Raw genomic sequence first — 21,836 nt, 5'->3', positions numbered from 1 at the left:
GAATTAAGACATTCTGTGTGCAGAAGTCAAAAAGGGTAAAATGTGTACACTTGTTCTATGAATTTGATATAACTTTTAAATGCGATTGAATGGTTAATGCCAGCTAGATATTTGGAACATGAATAACATTCTTCAGTCTGCTATACTTTATGTTTTTTAAGCCAAAAAAGACCACATTTTTAACAGTTTTATTTCTTTATTAGAAAACATTTAAAAGACTTCAATACAGTGATACATATATACATACTTCTTGGTAAATTAATCTTTGTACAAAATAACACCAAACTTTATATTCATTAGAAATGCACCAAAAAAAACAGACAATACAATCACATGGAAAAAACATTGATAATATATTACATGTAGTCCATACATTCTGTGTTAATAAGAAAAGTTTAAACAAACATCACAGCCTCCTTGTAGGTTACCATGGTTACTCTCGTTAAGTGGAGCCCTATCAATCCATCAGCCCACATTGAGACATGCACTACACAGATAACCATGTCCTAATCCATCAAAAATGTGAATTGCCCACTTTTCCACGAGTAAAATTACATGTGTTTAAGGTGTGTGTACAAGGGCCTGGCATCTATTCAGTAATGCCACATCTGTAGCTATGATACAATGCTGCAAATTCAAAGCCGACCAAATGAGAGGAACGGTTAGCTACAGAATGGCACCTGTTTGTTGATTATTTTGACAGATGTACAACTTGGATAAAAATGGAGGTTATGACAGTCATGTGCACTTCACTTTACAAATTTCATCTGAAGTACATACACTGATACCACTGCTACAAACATCCGCATATGTAGATGAAAACTGCAAATGTTGAAATATATGTATGAAGCAAAATTCTTAATATTAAAATTACTGAAGGTCCTATATAAAGATGCACTGATCAAATTAAACTACCGGGTAAGATTCTTTTTTTGTCCGAGAGAACAAATAGAGAGACTAAAAGCTCAAAGCTCATCTCCTTTTAGAATATCTAAATATTGATTATATACTGGCAATATCCAGTTTATCAAGCAGAAATACAACATCCATTCCAAACAATCCTGAAGTTTAACCTTCAAGTTTTATGCTCTAACTTATTGAGAATGACTAAAAATACTTTTAAAAAACCCAAAGCAAACAATTGGAGGCAACAAATCAATTACTGGTATTTAAACATCTTATTCATTGCAACAGCAGCCATTCTCTTGTGCTGAGGGTTAATAACATTCTAAAAAAAAAACCCTGACATTGCTTTCACTGTTTAAAAGCTATTTAGTGCTCATACAAAATTTTTACATGTGTAGATATTATGACATAAAATATCTTTCATACAATTAATTCTCGGTAAATATTTCAAGTCTTTATGTACGTGGATAACAAAACAAAAAAAACTTTAATATTATAATTCATTGTTCTAAGAAGGATTAAAAAAATAAACTGCATCAAACAAACCAAAAAAATATAGTCAACAATCTACAAAATATAGAAAGGGGAAGCACTCATAGTGTAGAAATTATTTATAGCACTAATTCAAACAATTAACAAGCACTAAACTGCACTGTGCTAAATGGTATCTAAAATGTGAAGAAGTGTTAAAAAAATGTATGTTAGTTCTGTGTTCCTTAAAATGTGTATATAATTAAGCTGACATGTACAGGATAGATACAAAATCACCTTGCATCGGATGCACAATCTACACTGCCATCCTCTCTAACCATGTTGTGATGGATATCTTAATATCAGTATAGAAGCTGAGTATAACACATGAGAATTCTAGTTCCCTTTACCTACTTAGAAGGAAGAGATGAAAGAAAGGGGTTAACAAATACCAGTAGATGCCATCCAAAAGGAAAAAAACCCTGGGATATCCAAGAAATCAATTCATGTAAATCATAAAGACACTGAATTGAAACATGAATAGGTAACAAATTCACAGTATTTCAGATGGCAATGCTTGAGATACCAAAGTTAACTTACAAAAATAGACACATTGAGTTCAAATAAAAAAAAAACAGACGTTAAAAAAAAAAAAAAAACTACAATATTTATGAACTTGTAGCATCCCAGCAAACTTCTGGTTTTGAGAGATTTTTGTTGGTCTCTGTGTTGCTGGTTGAAATCTTACTTAGAAAAGAAACCTCTCAATATCTCATAATATCAATAGTTCTAATCTTAATCACAGTGAACACTTTAGTTTTGACCTTGATAACAAAAAGATGTTTCAATTGTACAGCAATAATGCTGTAACTATTTAAATACACAGTAAGAAAATCTAACCTTTTATGGACAACAGATCGCTTGCATCCAATATTTTTTTTAATTTTAAGGAAGTTCAAAATACAACTGAAAAGAGTTTTTTAAATAATACTAGGCTCAAAAACTCCCTCACATGTAAAATTATCTTTGAAACATGCATGGTTAAAAAAAGACACCATTTTTTCTCTTTTTCATGAAAAATATACTTGATAAAAGTGATGAAAAAATTATTACAGACACTTAACTGCAGGTATGTAATATGCACTTTACAATGAAATTGAATAATGGCAAAATACTAGTGAAAATTTGCAAAGGGCGTGTTTGAGGATGTCTTTTTTTAAATATGTAATTAATTTGAAAACACAATCTGTTTTGTGCTGTTAAATCATTGTAAAATTACAATTTTTACGTATGTCACAGACACACGGTCATTCAAAAGAAGAACTTTCATGATTTGTCATGGTGCAAGACACACAACAATCACTTTGTATAGAGATACTCTGAATGATGAAGCTGTGAACCAAACTCCTTGCCCACAGACCAAACACTCCAATTCTAATGCACAATTTAAATGTTCATGATTAATTCATTGTTAAAACTAAATATTGTGTTGACAATGAGATTGAAATTCATTGCCTGCAGTGTTAAATCTATGGGGAAGAAACCTGGTTCACAGATAGAGAGACAAGGCAACCATGACACAAAACACGGCTGCAGGAGGAATGTGACCACATCAAAACATCAGTATCTTAAATTAACTATCTCTGATCCTCAGCGATGTTCAATAACTCTAAAATATCCCAAATTTTTCTATTCGTACCATAAATCTGCCTTTCATATAGGCAAATTTAATTAGTCTTGAAGTGTTAATATTACACTAAGCTATTCAGCAAACTGCTTGGCTTAGTGGCTCCATGGAGTCCTACTACATGTACCTGTCACTGTGGTGAAAGGGTTCGAGCCACCGATGCAACGGTACAACTTTTTCTTTCTAATTTGATCTCAACTTGTATACGTTATTTATTCCATTATACAGGTATTCATTGTGACCAAAATTGCAATAACTTCGTAAAATGCATGGTTACCATCAAAGAATTTATTTTATTTAATTTCATTTATAAAGTTTGAAGGATACGGTAAATAACATTTTTACAATAAAACAATATTTTGAGGCTGAGGATCGGAGAACAGTAACTGTTAATCCCTATTTATCTGGATAATCCCTATCTATCTGGAGTAATCAGTGGTTTCTGGGTCATGGTGGCCTAGCTCTAGCCGCAGCATGCAGCAGTATTTACTTCAATGTGAAGCACTCAATAAAACTGAGAAATACCACTTGATCAAATTCTGTTTTGTATATTGCAACAAAACTAAGAAAGAAAAAAATATAAATGATAAAAGCAATTTTTTGCCCATAAAAAATCTCAAAATTAGACCATCATTATGCTTTTTTCACAATATTGATTATTGTATCTAATACACAACTGTTAATTGATAAAGGTTAGTCTACGGCAACTATCAATAATATTTTATGAAAAAGTAATTGTCATGATGCTCTTGTCACCATAATTGAAATTAATTTTTATAACATTAAAGAATAAGTGGACTGAAATAAGCTCCTATCATATACCGTTATAAATTTATGTTTCTATTCTGAAAGCACGTACCTTCTTTACAGTAATGAATTCAGATCAAAAGATGATTTAAAAATAGCTCAGACTAAATTGGATAAGTTAACCTAATTTACCCAAGATGTTTTTGCCTACAAAATAATGAAGATTTCCGTAAACACCATCATGTCAAAAAAATAACCTGTTACCATCAGTCACAGTTCAAAATCTTAACCGAAAATATCCATCATGACACATGATGATAAAAATAAAGCAGTCCGGTGCAACCACCAGTAACAAACAATCTCTTCAGACATAATGCTGGTCATTAAAGCCTCCAATGTACAGTAAGTCTCACAAACACCAAGACCTAACAATAACTCAAAGTTCTGGACAGAGATGAAAAATGTATATACAAGAATGGTTAAAATAAGGTAATAAGAATGAAAAAGTAAGTAAATACATATCACAGGCACAAGTATGTCCAGGGGAACATGCTGATGTGCTTTGCTTTGTTCATCAACCATAATCAATTGAGTGGTCTCCCTTGCATCAGTGTAATACTGTGTGTGACACCTACCCTAGTCACGCACTCTCCCCTGCAGGGTAACACATCCCTGACTCTGAGGACTATGTCCTTTACACTAAGGCCGCTGGACCGGAATACCCGGGGTCCTTGTTCCTGTCATAGGACTCCACGGCCCAGTCTGTGTTCTGGGTCACAAACTTGAGGAACAATTTGTACAGGGTGTGGCGGGCCTTTATCTCCACCGTCATGGCGATGAAGAACGCCACGAAGAAGGTCACACCACACGCCAGGGTGATGATCTCCTCGATCGTAAGTTCAACTTTGTTTTTGGGAAGCTTGTTAATCTGACCTTTGTCCGAAAGAAAGCACATGATGGTTGCCACGGCGCAGCCAACCATTATCAGAAGGTTGATCAGGAACACTAGATGGAGACACTTGTCTCGCGCACTGACTCGAGGCCATCGCCAGTTTTTGAACTAAAAGATAGCAAAAATACACATTTTAAGCACCAAAACTAATTCATCATCCATGTAAATTCATAACTTTCTGAGGCTGACACTGCTTTTTTTTTTTATTTGATAATAATTAGAGTTTGGTTATTACAGCAGAACCTTATCACTCAAATGAAAGTGAGTACTGATAGGTATACTAGTCGCACTCTTCTCCTTCAGGCGAGAGCCTTGGTCCCTGTCCCTGTGCTAAGCCTTATATTTCTGGCTTAGAGTAAGAAGTTTTGATTTATAGATAAGTGGACAGGCGTAGCCTTCATCCATGGCTATGACTGTCCACTTTGAAATAAAGAAGTAGATCAGCAATACTTTGCTATGAACCTCAAGTATGCTGGAGTAAATAGCACTCTCTAATTAACAAAACAACTTTGAACTGAACTAAAGCATTTATCTGTAACATAGTTTATTGTGAAATCAAATGAGTAATTTACCCTGAATTTTTTGTGTCTCTTGAACTGGTAGTGGCACAGTTCACATTTTGGGGGTTTCTTTGTTTTTCTGGTAGAAATGCTGATCCATTTCTGAAATAAACATGAATAACGGATCAATAATACTGACATAAAAACATGTCAATCCGTCAACCTGCTGTCAACACGGTGAATGCTCGTCTGGACGTGAACCAGAAAGAGGCGACATGCAACGGATTCCCCGTTGTTTATCCACATTCTAGACACACAATACAACAAACAAAAATAAACCACTTCATCAAAACAGCCTCTTGTTTTGTTACATAGCTCAGAAAGTCAGTCATACTGCCACTTAGAAGCAAATAAAAATAAAAAGACAAATTTCAGTCTGTGATAAAATCCTGGTAACATATTTTTAGCTAGTAAATAATTCATATACATGTATTAAAAATGAATAAAAAAACCAAACAGCAGGTATAGGTTTGTCCTATATTTTCATAATTACCCGACAAGATTGAGAGGAATGCTGATAAAAAGTCAACCCTTTTTTAATGTGTAGACAAGTATAGTACTGAATACATATTTGTAAAAGGTCAGCTTGGTGTTTTTTCCCCTGACTTATAACGCATAACTAGGGCTTACTAGGTAATTATAAGAGAATTTGAGCTGTGTCTGTGTAGATGTACAAGTATATGGACTATGGTAGTATAGACTGTGAACAGTTTTAGTACATCTTTGGTACTAACACTACATAAATAAAGAGAATTAGCAGCAACAGACTGAACACAAGTCTTAAATCATAACATCAATATTTTATTTAGGTAGTGGTAACAAAAGTTCTCTCTCGTTTCAATGTGTTCAGAAAAATGCAGATAATACTAGTTAAATCCAACTTTCAAGGTTTATTTACCAGCGATGTTAGCAGTGTGCAGTTTGTTTCATTCAACTTGTTGATGCAATAAATCCATATTATAATACAAATGTTAAATTGTATGCCAGACTATCTGGAAAAGCCACTTGGCAATGATTTTCTGTGACGTTTTCATATACATTTTTTGGAGGACGTCGAGACATAACAACCAAGCAAATTCTTAGGGCCAACTTTACTTGTCAAGGACAAATATCTTGAGTATTTACAAGCTTAAATTATAACAGTGAGTCACAAATGAATCTTAGTGTTAGAGCAGAATGATGCACTAATGATTTGTGGGGCGGATGATGCATGGTTATTTCTGGAGTAAGCATGTGTAACCATAAATTAACCACTGTACCATACAACTGTATCGAGCCCTAGATGGGAATTTTTATAATGGTGTTCTTCGCCAGTATTATACATCATTTACACGTAAATATAATTTCGCAGATCTTGAGAGAATTTTCTGATCAATGAATTGTCCATGCTGTGTAACAGTACACTTGTCCCATCCTCTGACATCTTACAGTCCTCATCAGTGTCTGAAGATATCACACTTAGAGGGTCACTTAAAAGTCAGATGATGAAAAAACCCTTGTGGTCATATCATCACTAATAACAATATTTTTAGCTGCAGGTCTGTAGCTCCCGGTCCGTAAAAATTCAGATGAACAAATAGGTCGTCCATCTGAATTTTTTTAAAGACTACAGAAAGGCTACAAACCTGCAGCGACAGTATTTTACATTTTTGCAAATTCATAACTCTTCTTCTCAAAAAGTCTGAATTTAGGAAACGTTCATTAAATGGTGTGTGGAAAATGAAGCCGATATTTTTTGTCCCACCTTTTATACACACGCTCACTGAAATGCAATCACAAATTTTCAGTAATATGTGTACACATACTCTGACCAAATTCAAACACATACTGGCAAATACCTAATATGGTACTTTATCTCTATCAATCACAAAGCATAGGAAAATGCAGATATCTTATTACCAGCAATAAGTATTTAATCATAAACTGTTACATAAGTGTTCTAAATCTCAAATTATATTTCCAACTGCTTATTAAATACAATTTCTTACCTTAAGACAGCTGTAGTGAATGAAGCGCAGGGACCCTGAGCAGCGACATGGAGAGAACAATGGATCTACCATGTCCCCGGGGAGCTGACAGATACGACATATGGGAAGAAGGTCCGTCCCAGCCACGGACCCCTCCCGGGAGTAAAATTTCTTCTTCTGGGGGAGAGGCGTCAGATTACAACTCCCTATGGTGTGTATACTGGCTATGGTAATGTTAGAACTGCCTAACTGGACCAGGGTTGGATCAGGGGGTTCAGCCTCCATTGTACACTCTGAACATTCAACAACCTAAAACAGAACAAGGATCAGGGGGTTCAGCATCCATTGTACACTCTCAACATTCAACAACATAAAACAGAACAAGGATTTGAGGTTTCAGCCTCCATTGTACACTCCCAACATTCAACAACCTAAAACAGAACAAATATTTGAGGTTTCAGCCTCCATTTTACACTCTCAACATTCAACAATCTAAAACAGAACAAGTATTTGAGGTTTCAGCCTCCATTGTACACTCTCAACATTCAACAACCTAAAACAGAACAAGGATTTAGGTTTAAGCCACCATTGTACACTCTCAACATTCAACAACCTAAAACAGAACAAGAATTCGAGGTTTCAGCCACCATTGTACACTCTGAACATTCAACAACCTAAAACAGAACAAGGATTAGAGGTTTCAGCCTCATGCAATTGTACACTTTGAACATTCAACAATCTTAAACAGAACAAGGATTCAAGGTTTCAGCCTCAATTGTACACTCTGAACATTCAACAACCTAAAACAGAACAAGGATCAGGGGGTTCAGCATTAATTGTTCACAGTGAATATAACCATTTTCAATAGAACAAGTGATACTATAGTTATACTAACACATCCAAATATATAGTTTATAATAAAATATGATACAGCTTCTGAACACTATTTCGTGATAAAGCTATCCCTCACTTTCAGTTTTGACTTCATTCTATTTATAATATCAAAACATTTTTTTTTCTTGCAACTCATCATAATAGTGAGTTATGATATAGTTTCATTCAATCATTGACATCCCCTCAGCACTGGGTGTTGAACACCTCTGATCACTCTTACACTAATCTTTAATTCATGCAGAGTATCGGATCTTTACTCCATTATAAATCATACACTATCTCGCGTAATTCAATGTATATGCAGGCTCTATAATCAATACCAGCACATCTCTTATTGGAAAGAGTGAAAACCAAGGGAAAACAACAGGCTAAGAAAAGCCTTTGACTGATACAGTACATTATTTAATACATATCTATATATATAGCTGCAGCAGTAGCTAAGCTGTATGTTAATCCACTAAATTCACCCCACTTAAGATGTTAAAATAGCAGTCGCAACTATTACTTCTTTAACCCATGGCTTTGTGTGAGAGAGAAAGATTGAGGTCTAAGGTTTAATTTGTTTTTGCTCGTGCTGAATTGGCCCTAGTCCATATAAAGAGGTTATTTATGAAATTCCAGACTAATAAATGCGTCTCAGCACATGTGCAACTGTATACAACTATATATAATCCCTTAGCAATGTTGTCAATTTTATGACGGCTGTACATCAGTTAATATACATTTGTTTGCATTTAAAAAAACAATTATGAATTAATATAGTGCCAGTAAATACCATATTTATATCAATGACATAGTTATTCCAATACTCTTTGGTATTTCATTACAAATATTTTCAACAATTCAATTCATGTGGACCTAGCTATAAACTTTATACCAAATACCATGACAGTTATGACCGAGTTCTTTTCCAAATTAACACACATCAACCAACATAACACAGTGAAGTACAACCTATTTACTGAGCTGATAGAAGTAATTAAACCCTACTGAAATATAACACTGGTATAAAAAGACAGACCTTCTGGTGACAATCCATTCAGAAACCACAATCCAACATTATACCTTGATGGAGGAAATCATTTGTTGGCAGTTTTGTAAATAGGATATATCCCATGTGCGTGTGTTTCTATATATATGTGTGTATATATACACCGTACACAATTAATGAGGTCAAGCACTTCCACAAACTGATAAGCACTGTGCTCCCCACTTTTCTATACTGTTCCCCCAAACCATTATAATATACATCACGTATATCGTACGACTGGGTCACTGCTCCAGGGGGACTGACCCTGGGTGACACGACAGACACAGTACCCAGTACTCCAGTACTGAGAGTCTGCCTGTACATATATTATTACCTATGTTGGGTTTTCTTCCACACACAGGCACGATATCTGTCGTTTATACAACAGTTTAATCACCTGTCTATCTCATCGACCCAGGTTCTTTTTTCACTCTTTCGCAATTTATTTCATGACAAATCTTTTAAAAAGCAGCAACTTCGTGTTAAATTGACCTTATTTCATTTAATTACTTAAAGAAGGTCAACGTTTTCCGTGATAATTTCTAAATTGTGTATAGTTAATTTTTCAAAGTAAAAGTACCTATTATAAAGACAATTAATTTATCTTAAGTCTACAACACGTTTTCATCAGTTGACTTTCGCAGTTACTATGGTTACAAATTACCAATGAGGTGATAGGTGATATAGTCAATGAACTTCTCCCACTTTTTCTCCATGAATGATTGTTTTACTCTAAACACTTCATATCATTGTCATTATTTAACTGATATAAAACAATAGCATTACAAAGTTCTTAGAATGTTCACACATAAACAGAAGACCCAGAGAAAGGCCCAGGGCTCATATAAAGGAATGACCGAAAGACTTGACACATGACAATTAAGGCCATCAAAAACTTCTCTTTGTGCTCACTAAGTAGTTGATTTGGATATGAGAAGAATCTTCAGCCTGTTCAGCAATTATTATTTGGGCATAGATTATTGGTAAATGTTGCAAAAGAGATAGGGCACAATATAACTAGCAATACACTAATCACCTAATTGCTAATAGGAAGAAATTTAAATATATTATGGTTTTAATGTATTATGCCCTTTGTTGGCCCTTGATGGTGACTAAACACATTCATATAAAGATAAGTATATACATATAATGTTTACATGATACATGTGCCAATTTTGGTTTTGAGGATATTAAATTTTATTTGCTAATTATGTGAATTATTCTAGAATTATTTTTAATTTTTCACATGCAATGAAATTGGCATAGTATTTTTGCCCCTAAAGACACTGTATAAACACATACAGAGACAATGCTGTTAATATTGTTGTCATTATCTGGGTCAATTGTCTAATATAGTATGCATGCATACAATAACCTACCTAATATGGTATGCGAGCTATGTATTTTTTCTGCGATTATGACACCTTCATGTCCCTCATGAATCATCAAAGAAATCATATTTCATTGTTTAAGTAACCCCCTCTCCAATTTAATAAATTAAGAAAGTTTACGACAGAATTCGAGTATCCATATCGTATATATAGCAATTTTAATAAACTGGGTGGGTGTGCAGAAAGTGAACTGAGTTGTGTCCCTTTGAGGCATCAATCCAAAAGTACAAAGGAGATTAAGACTAAAGTGGGCGTCCTGCAATACACTGTTCTCCTTGGTTTTAATTTCTTGAAAGTATATATTTGATTCCAGTATTTTTTTGTAGCATTTTTTATAATTAATTCTTCTGATAGATGAAAATTACAGACTATGACTGACATTATCAACAAATTGGTACAGGCACTTAAAAATTCTATGACTACCCTAAAATTGACAGAGTTTACTTATCTGCACTCGTCATAATATAATATCCTAGCAATGTGAGATTTCTTATGTGATTCTATATCAGACAAGCCATTGATGATATAAAATGTTCCTGTTTTGTCCTGAACCTTCTTGACTGTTCACGCATGAGGACCTCATGTTAGTATGGATACAAACTTGGCTTTTACGTCAATTAAATTTAAAGCCAGGGTAATCGATAAACAAACTATATTAATAGTACACACCATGCAGTACGTATGTATTGCAATTCATGACAGAGGGGACCTAGGATACTATAATAGTTAATGCATGCTAGGTTCACTGCTCAAAAGTTTATGGTAATAAGTTTGTACAAGTTTAGAGCAGCTGGAATATCAACAATTTCTCATAACCCTGATATTTTCCATATTTAAGTCAATTTATAACAATTATATTGTATCACAGATCATGCATGTTTCTGTAGCCCAATTATTAACAAATATATAATTAGAAAAATAAATCAACACCACCTTAATAGGAAGGCTATATATCTCTTTGCAATCAATGTACTTATTCATGCCGAGCAAGGAAAATAGTCGGTCAATGAATGCATCATTAATTTAAAATAATATTCCTTGATGCAAAAATATTGAAATATCACATGTCAAAAATCAGCAAAGCGTCAACTGTCAAAACATGTAATATACTAATGTGAAGAACAGGGCTCTGCACAAGTGGAAACTATCAAATTCAAAAACGTCTTATTTAGATCAGTAGGTCATGCATGCGTTTAGCGGCTGTCCCTATTGAACATTTACAATACACTGCGCGAACACTGCAGACACATGATATTCAGCTTAGGCTACTGTTCAGAAATGCAACTTATGCAACATTGAGATCAACAGTTCAACTGGCATTGTATGGAATACACACTAACTATAAACGAAACTAAAATGACATGAAATTCCAGTTTTCATACTATCAGCTGATTTTGTTTTTGTTTACGATGCGGTGCACTTGCACACCCGGGCCAATTACATCACGAACATTGCCACAGGCCCCCAGAACCGTTCTTGACCGGTCGAGAACCGGTCTAGATACACACGGAACTGTCGTCTATACTTTACCTTGACGAGTTATTTTCCTATCAGTCTCCTCTACGAGTATACTCTGTTCACCAGTTTTGGCCGGATTGTTTTGATCACGTGAGCAAAGAGGGCGCTGGCGTAGATCAGAGTTACTTACCCATTTGCAACAGTATTATAGCGGATTAACAATTTAACTGCAAACTTTGTTTGCAATATGCTGTCTAACATTAATTGTGCGTTGTTTCCAGATAGAGTCATTGGATTTCTGCAACTTTTACATTATTGATTTCTTATGTAGCCTATAATGTGTTATGCTGCAAACGCAATCACTGGGTGCGTTCATAGTGTTACCAGTAGTACCATTGATGCAATCCTATTGCCAATAAACCCTGAACAGTTTGGGCGTACAGATGTTACTGATTTTACCAATGTTACCAAAGTGAGTCCAATGAAAACGTTGGTAATATTGATTACATTTTTTTAAACATGGTAAACAATTTAAGAATTTATATGTATATAGTAGTAGATCGTTTGCTGAAAAATATACTGAAATACAATGGTACATTGACATACCAATTGTAATTAATCTTGCAAGCAGCAACTTTTGTCTACCAATGACGGAACTATGAACGCACCCACAATTACACTTCTGTACATTTTATTTTGCACTGATTATTTTCAGTTCCCATTATTGTTTTCTGCACAATCATTGCATAGCAGGACCATTAGAAGAACCTTGAAACATAGCGCAAATGCAATCGCAAAGCGAAGGAGTTTAAACGAACTACAGACGAATGCAGCGTACTATGGAACGCCAAATGTACAATCAATGAGCTAAATTTACATGTACAATGTAGTTTCAGATATAAACGTGAAAATATCATTATCAGAATATATATTTGATTAAATTAACCCAATCTAATTAAAATTAGATCCTTCACGCTCTCGTATTTGATACCTCATAGCGACATATCAAATACGAGAGCGTGAAGGATCTAATTTTAATTAGATTGATATTAACCGCTTATGATATTATACATTTTTAAAATTAAAAATGTTAAATTTCCCCCAAATCATGTCGTGACATTGTCTGCTTTAGAACTGCTAGGTATGGGAAAAAGATCTATCAAATCCTGTCTGACGTCATAATGGAAAAATGACATCATAGCATTATACGAACAAATCAATTATGACGTCATAACAGAATAAGCACATGAAAGCATCACTGCAATGAGTGTCACGTGACAGATGTCCCATAAGTTATGGTACATGACAGTGGACAGTGGTGGTTAATTGATGGCTAGTGAGTAATGGTAAATAAGTGGCATAGGTAGTAAGTGGTACGTAGGTGCATATAAAAGTGAGTGGATGGCAGTGATAGTTAGTGTGTTTGGAAGAGGTATGTTTTTTTGGAATTCTATAGAGAAGCAAGACCAAACAAAATTTATGAGAATAAGCAATTGTTGTCTTCTAATCAGATTTCCGAAGAGCTACATATATTACTTTATAAAATATCTAACACAAACGTGAGGCATATAACTTTGATATAAATTTTAAGGATTTTTTTTTCAGTATGTTTGAACAAAGAAACGGATTAAAACGAGAATGTTCACCGAAAACTTGGCATATATGGCTCTGTGTAAATTTTGTCAGGGGGCGACAGCGGTTCACTTTGGCGCTCTTATCAGCAATCAGCTGACTACCAATGTAAACACAAACACACAAAGACTCATCTCTACAGCAGGACACCTAGGGAAATGTCCAGGAATTAAACACTAATCAGACCATTCTCCAGGTAATTAACGCACCTGGGTTTTGGGGTTTTTTTCTATTGATTATTTTGTCTTATTTTAGATGCTTTAATTTGTTTGGTTTAGTTCTTTTTTTTTATTTGATTGTCATCATTTTAACTGACGGATTGCGATTGCCATGTTTTGGGGTTTTTTGTGGCCGGGTGGGGGGGGGGGGGGGGTCTTGGGGGTCTTAAACCTAGCTAATCATCTTTACGAGGCCATGTTTTTGTCCTTAATTTAGAACTTCCTTTTCCCAAGAACACAGTGGGTAGATTTTCACTTGTCGGTTCAAAACGATTTATATATTCCGTCCATACAGACAAAATCTACATCCTGTATACAGTTAGATATGTAGATTGGTACATTAAGGGGATTTTTATCTGGTTTTCCCATATCCAGGTAGATGGGTAATTTTTCCAAACTATCTCTGGCAGGATGTGGAACAACACTTCCTAATATAGAACCCCCCCCCCAAAAAAAAAAAAAAAAAAAAAAACAGTTAGTAATGTTCATTTATATGTATTTAAAAGTTTCGATCATTATTTTTTTTATGATAAAGAAAATTCTTATCTCTTAAAAAATGAAAAAATAAAAAGAGAATTTTTACATGTATCGTTATCGTTGGTCTACGTTAAAATGTCAAACGATTGAACCAGACGATGGCGGGCACCTGTTAAAATGACCGGTGGTCTATACACAGGCATGTGCATCTCATATCAGTCAGGGTTTGTATCTGCGTGATATTATGTTTATCGTCAACCTGTAAGTTGGAGGTAGATCGAACTTTAGGGTACAGTTCAGTAGCTATCAATCACAACTACTGAACTGTACCCTAAAGTTCGATCTACCTCCAACTTACAGGTTGACGGTAAACATAATACCGTTCACTTCAGGGGCGGTAGTTCCAATTCCCGACCTTTCGGTGATATATCAATATCGCCCGAGTAGGGATTGGGTAACTTATTTTTTTTTTCCTTTCGGATGTTTTTTTTGTTTTGCTGATATGTTGTATTGTCATTAAGTCAGATTACGAGAACAACGAGTCCGGGGGGGGGGGGGGGGGGGGGGATGTCATTGTCGCGAGGACAATAGGGGGCAATATTTTACACCCGTTTCTTGAATTATTCATATCATAATAACCATATTTAAGTATTGTAAGAACTATCCTATTAATCATTATCATCTTTATTACAATATTTTGACACAAAGCGATATTACGTAATACTAAGTGGAAGTTGGCAAAACAATACATGTTTTTATAGAACTGCCTCAGTTCTCAAGGCAGTCAGAAATATTATCATAACGGTAAAATATAACATCATGTCACACTCGTGCGAAACTTTTCCTCCAGTCGACCAAACTTTCCCGTTTTGCGTCAAGGCCGATCTTGCAACATACACCCATGATTATTCCATAATCTTCTAAATCCTGGGTTTTAATTGATATGGTTTTGTTATTGTTGCAAAGAGGTGCGCAGATGATAAGTTTATATCTATGGCAAGACATGATCGAGAAATATGTAAACGGGTTAGAGTGTATTTGTTGCCGTGTCCTTTAAATTTAATTTAAAAAAATAGAGCGCATTTTACAGCCAAAAAATAATGGCTCCTCGTCTTGCAACATTCTTTAAAAGGGAATATATTCGCCCTTGTTTTATTTTTGCCTTTTCGCCCTCGTTTTCAGATTGAGAATATGACTGTACGAATTTAAAACCATTTTAATTTGATAAAGTTTCTATTTTTAACTGATTAGGTGTCTTCGTGTGCAAATGTAGAAGGGCGGAGAAAACGAGGCGAAACTATAAGCCTTTATATTTGCAGAGTTTTATAGGAGCTTTATGATTTACGATTTATACCATATACATGTATGTGTCTTGTATGTCAGCTGGTCTGACCAATTTAGCTGTTGTGTAATGGGGCAATATGTCCTACTTTTGAAGCGACAGTCAACCTTTAGAGGGCTCGAGCATGGACCTCTTTCCTCCAAAACTCACTTTTTAATGATCAAAATGCACGCGAAATCAATTCAAACTTGAAATCAAATATGTCAATATATGTATATTAATTGTGATCATAAAATTTACTTACTGGTTTGATAATGATAAATATATTTACAAATTATTGATACCGAGGCTCCCTAAGCCGGTGTTCATTCTCTGCTGGACAACATGGCAGATACAGTGCTTGATAGTGTTCGTGAAACCTATACACAATATATATCACATACCACGGATCACAGCGGTAGGGCCTTTTCGAATCGAATTAAAATCCCAACATATGAGTAGAGGCAATAGCTAAATTCAATCGTATGAATTTCTTTTATGAATCAATGACGTTGTGCAACTTTGATAATTATAGTTTTTCTAAAAGCCACTGAACAAGATGAATTATGCATAGAGTTTAGTTATTCCTGAAGAACAAACATTTTTTTTCATTCAATTTTAGCTTCATTTTCCTGAGAATTGTAGAGGATCTGAAACCTTTGATGGCGAAGATGCATTTGGCTTTTGCCCCAGTAACATAGGTTTGCTCTACAGCGTAAACCTTAGGGTAAACATATATATACTCGATTTCATCCTACTGTTTCAGAATCAATGCTCATGTCCTGATTTCTATTCCAGGTATGCATACTTCCGTTGTGACACCTTTGTTTCCGTCTTTTGGACAAGATCGAAGCACAGCAGTTTATACCAATAAGAAAACGCACCTACAGTACATGTAGCGCATCGGAAATTCATCATAAAATACGACATCTTACTGGACATGTAACATATGGTACCCTTATTTCATAAATGTGCAATATCTCAACGTCTTCTAAAAGTGCAACATATCAATGTTACCAATCAAAATCTGCATAAGTGTGCATACAATGTGATGATATTAACACTTGCAACAATTCAACGTCACATAAAAACATCTGAAGAGAAATAGCCCGGGAATTGGCAATTAGGGTTGTGACAACATAGAAAGCCAATGGAATTCCTTTACGCTGTGATTATACTGACAGGGATCGGCCATCTGGCGTTGATAGTATTGTACTGTTTGGTTGCTTGGTCAAAGAGTGGGGGCTGCAGGGGGAAGGATTCAAGTACAACGAATACTAGTTCTACACCCGACCCAACCCAAAACAACCGTGCTCCACAAGACATGGAAAGGGCTGGTGTCGACCCCTCAGGGCAACAAGACAGCGCTCGGCAGGACACATTGCAACCAACAGGTGACCACTCATTTCTGACCAATACGTGGATTTCAAATGTGAGGACTAGAATTCGAACCATTGCGACCGGAAGTGGCGGGAATGACAGTGAGGGTTCTGGGGGACAAGCTGGGCAAGTGGCCGGTGAGTCGGTGGACTCACCCCCCTCGTATGAAGAGGCCACGAAGCACTGGGACAGGTCGCTCGACCCACCGCCCTCGTATAAGGACTCAGTTCTCGACTCCACACATCCGGGTGTTTGACGCCGCGCTGTTCGTACGATATTCTTCTTACTGTGTTCCGTTACCATGACATATTTAAAATTACGCAAACTTTTCGGTATATGAGAAACAGAGTGGTGACAATAATCAGGTTTACTAACTGTCAGGTTGGACCTTTCCACATCCAGAAAAGTATCCAGAAACCCAGACAGAGCTTAATATCGCTCTCTGCTTGAGAGCTATATATCGAACACCTTTGATACTAGATATAAAACTCCACTTCCAGCTGTTATTTTTTTATTTTGTTTGTTAGTTCTTTAACATGAGTCAGGTACATGTTTATGAAATTCATCAGCCCTAATGGACATTCTGATGATTGTAAATGGTATGTGACGACCTTGTGTGACGACCTTGACCTCCAGGCTTAGAATTTTGTTAAAGGTCACAGAATAATATTAATTGTTAATATTTACATTTTCCAGTGTCTTTGTCTAACACTACGAATCAATTTTGCAAAGTATAGCCAAATAAATTTCATCAATGACTATTTTAATGTCTAATCGTATTATTGCTGAAAATGAAAATTATACAAAGATAAGTAATAATGAATCATTAAAATGTGATCAAATACGATCGGGGTGATCAAATCTATCATAAAATCTTTCGGACTTGATTGGATTTGATTACCCCCGACCGTACTTGATCACCTCATAATACTCAGAGTGATTCCTTATTCCTTAAATCGTACAATTGCTGAAAAACTTATGATAGATAAGTACTGACTACTTCATTATTTTAAAAATACATACTGTATACATGTGTTTACAAAGGGTTTTGTTTCCTTTTTGCACACATCTAAAAATTAGGTATCAAAAAAGTGTGCGAAACGGGAATTTGATCAGGAGAGATAATATTGATTTTGCTTAATTGCTTTTTAGTCTGTATCAAAGCTCCTGTGAAGGGATTTGGCAATAAAATAAACAAAACATATCTACTCGCAAATGAAATTCATATTTATTTATGTTACAATATAAGTTGCATAAAGGCACATTTACATAATAATTACATCCATAATTAATCATCAAATTGGTAATGAACATTTTCATTTACTCCTTTAAGGAAGGAGTCTTCTCGTTATCAAACATACTTCTTATAATAAGAAATTCATGAAATTTTGACACAGCCAAACGGATCATATTACCAAATGATTCTATCAGTTTAATCAAATTTGACCTTTTTGTTTTCGCATAAAGGTCAGGTCAAGGTCACTACCTTTTTCCTCAACGTAAAGGATGATAAAAATAAGTGTAGCTCTTTGTAGTTTTGTAGACATTTGTTTAAGATTTGAAGATTCTATTCTTCAATGAAATGATAGAATATCAGAATTTTTATCAGCTTATTATACTAAATTGGAATAAATATTTATACTAAAATTGGTATTGCTTAGCCCGCATTTGCTCTAATTTTCTTAAATTTTGAAGAAATGTTGATTATTTTTTTATGCTTCCAATAATAAAATATTTCTGATTTTTATGTAAATGTATTTTGAAGACTTTAGATAAAGATATGAATTCACAGAAAAGCTTATATATTGACCATTAAATAAGAGAGAAAAACTGATTTTCGTGATTTTTTTCACAAAAATCAATGTATAGAATAGGCGCTTTAAAAAGCTTATAAAAATGTAATTTGATAGGCGAATCATATTTTAAAAACATATTCTGAAAACCAAGTATCATATCATTAGTTCACATCAGTAAAAAAAAATCCAACATTGATGTTATTGGTTTTAAAATGCTAAAACAGACTCATTAATCTGCAGCAATTCTGAATTGCGAAACATGTGATATTTTCCTACGCCAATATTACGCCAAAAATAAAGTCCTTGTCAGATTCTAAACATTGATAACTTTTTCAATGCCAAGTTGTATGATAGTAAAAAAAGAAAGAAAAAGATACTATTTTCATTTCCTTTCATCTTTATTCAATGAACAATTAATCAAATTTACGTTTGACAAGTCGAAAACCATAAAAGACTCCTTCCATTAAGATTATTGCAAAATTTTTGTACATGTAGTGCTTTTGATTAACTAACTGCTTTAATTAATTAAGGTACCTCACTACATCTTGAAATAGTTTCTCAAATCAGCAGAAGATTACTTGAATGTGATAGAAAGCATGATTGATAAGAAAGCATGATGGATAAGAAGTATATATGTCAATTAGGCGAAAAAATGTGCAATTTTAGATAAAAAATGATGTTTTCAAAAATTTCATGCAGTAAACATGAACAAAAGCCCCAGGCGGATTCGAACTCATGATCTGCGGTTCTCAAGCCTGATACTTTAACCACTGAGCTATGACGATATAGATCTGAATCGATTGATACAAACAGTTTAACAAAACATAAAAATCGCCATCTTGTGACGTAGTGTCTTAAAAAGTATAAGTCTCGGTGTAGTGAAGTACCTTGAAGAAGCCATGTACCGTTGAATTCAAGATGTAAACCGCCGAACTTGTTTGGCAAAAAATTTCACTAAGTGTGAGTGACGAGTTTGCAGAATTTAACACTGTTGTATACTTAATGTTGTTTATACATTTACTACAAAATATAGTCACCTTAATTGATACTTGAAAAAAAATAGTGATAATTTACATTTGGATGGATACTCTCTACAGGAATATATGTTAAGCTTGGATGACGAGTAATAATCAATAAGATACATGCAGTCATTTGGTGGTACACGTATTTTGAATCGCATCGTGTTTCCATCTTCCCAAGTATGCAATGTACAAAAACATTTACAGATGAAATTGCCTTAAAGTCATAAGTTATCTGTTACAAGTTTGAAGAGAATATCCTTCATTAATATTTTATTAGTCCCCTACCGGTTTTCACCGGAGGGGACTATAGCTTTCCTCTGCGTCCGTCAGTCCGTCCGTCTGTCCGTCCGTCCGTCTGTCCCACTTCAGTTTTCCACTGTTTTTTTCTTTAGGCGTTTGACGAATGATATGAAACTTGCTGAACAGCTTCAAAATATCAAACTACAGATCAAGTTTACACTTTTGTCGCGTCTGGTTGACATATTTTTGAGAAAATTATTTTTTTGTATTCCAATTTTTTAATGTCCGGGTTCTTTATCGGGCTCGGTGTGTATCAAATAAACGAGGTAAGTATGTTGTCAGTAATAATATCGCGCATTAATTGGACCATTCCTTTTATTGTTTCTAACAAACAAATAAGTTCTGTAAAATAGTGTCAAGCATTGTGTTGTAAATTTAATCGACAGGGTTTTTTGTATTATTACAATCGGGTTCGTTATCGGGTGGGATTGTTGAGACGGTCAGAAATGATATTATGCATAACAGTGCATTGTTTCCACAAATTTCTACAAACCGGTAGGGGACGTGTATTGCTTATGCAATACTCTCAGAATGCTTGTTAAATAAGTGTTTTACTGATATCAATGGAGGAAATTTGTGTAGTGTAAACGCTGTTTAATATTTTTTGTCATTTATGCTGTAGCTTGAATAATCGAAAAAAATTGACGAAATTCGCAATTTTATATGCTTCAAGAACTGAAAAGGTTTTTCCCCCAAAACCTATAAAATGTTGACCTAATTCATGCATTTTCAACCCTCTTCAGATTGGGGTATATCGAATCAATATTAAAAATATCATTTTTTGTGTCAGTTTACCGACTGATTTGAAATACCATAAAGTGATCCGTAATATACAAGATATAATGTAAAGCACCAAGGTAAACGCAGTAGAGTCTCCTACAGCGCCGTAACAACGCAACGGCAACTTCGTCCGTCGCGGTGGGATCGCCTTTAACATTTAAGAACGCCATGCGACGGCGCGCACATTGAACATGCACAAAGTACGCGCCGTGGCTCGGCGTTCTGATAAACACGCCGTAGAAGCGTAGTGAGGTCGCCGTGACAGCGCCGTAAGATCTCCAACAGCGCCACGAGAGCTCCGTCGGCGCGCTCAAGGAACGCAGTGTAGACGCAGTGATAAGTCAATTGCGCTTGCGCGGAGACCTCACGGAGTCCTTTTGGATCTCACTGCGTCTCTATCGCGCTCTCACTGCGCATCTACAGCGTTTGAACACGTTGTTTTCCATTTGGCTGCGCTCACACAGCGACCCCAAATAGCTGTTGCTGCGTTCATCGCGCTCTCGTGACGTTTCTTCTGCGTTTATACCGCGCTCCCACGGCGTTTCTAGTGCGTTGTCATCAAGACCACGAAAACTCGAAAAACGTCTGTTGTACAATAGCAAGCGATGTAATAATTATCAAACTGGATGTAGATGACTATGTAAAAAGCAGCATTTGCTAATATTCCAAGACCAATCAATGAACGTAGATGGAATTCATGCCATTTTGTTCTCACATCTTTTCTATGTTTCTATAGCGGATTTTTTTTTGTAGACGTAACTACTTAGAGTTTAATCCTAGCCCTTCACAAATTGTTTAGAAGTAACTATGTTTCAATTACAATGTACCTTATCATAAAATCAAAACA

The 21,836-nt window shown here is 35.1% G+C and overlaps 1 protein-coding gene and 1 long non-coding RNA gene across 5 annotated transcripts; one reads left to right on the top strand and one right to left on the bottom strand.

Moving 5' to 3' along the window:
- Positions 1 to 176: 176 nt before the first annotated feature.
- On the bottom strand, positions 177 to 12,255 carry LOC128165227 (E3 ubiquitin-protein ligase MARCHF8-like). 2 transcript variants are annotated; one of them, XM_052829524.1, is made up of 4 exons: positions 12,136 to 12,255; positions 7,312 to 7,599; positions 5,336 to 5,425; positions 177 to 4,871 (listed from the first exon to the last, which is right to left on the bottom strand). In XM_052829524.1, exons 2-4 carry the CDS (start codon positions 7,573 to 7,575, stop codon positions 4,506 to 4,508), a joined length of 720 nt encoding a protein of 239 aa, XP_052685484.1. In that variant the 5' UTR covers positions 7,576 to 7,599; positions 12,136 to 12,255; the 3' UTR covers positions 177 to 4,505. The 2 variants fall into 2 exon arrangements, with proteins under 2 accessions (XP_052685484.1, XP_052685483.1); XM_052829523.1 differs by lacking the exon at positions 12,136 to 12,255 and adding an exon at positions 9,206 to 11,214.
- A 140-nt stretch (positions 12,256 to 12,395) lies between these two features.
- Positions 12,396 to 17,597, top strand: LOC128165228 (uncharacterized). 3 transcript variants are annotated; one of them, XR_008241027.1, is made up of 4 exons: positions 12,396 to 12,535; positions 13,669 to 13,891; positions 16,334 to 16,412; positions 16,510 to 17,597. It is a non-coding gene; the product is annotated as an uncharacterized LOC128165228 (long non-coding RNA). The 3 variants fall into 3 exon arrangements; XR_008241026.1 differs by having other exon boundaries at positions 16,334 to 16,438; XR_008241028.1 differs by lacking the exon at positions 12,396 to 12,535 and adding an exon at positions 13,138 to 13,495.
- The last annotated feature ends 4,239 nt before the right edge of the window (positions 17,598 to 21,836 follow it).

This window comes from Crassostrea angulata, chromosome 10 (assembly GCF_025612915.1).
Source record: "Crassostrea angulata isolate pt1a10 chromosome 10, ASM2561291v2, whole genome shotgun sequence".
NCBI lineage: Eukaryota > Metazoa > Mollusca > Bivalvia > Ostreida > Ostreidae > Magallana > Magallana angulata.
The sequence above is the reverse complement of the archived record's forward strand: the minus strand, read 5'-3'. Positions and strand labels throughout refer to the sequence as shown.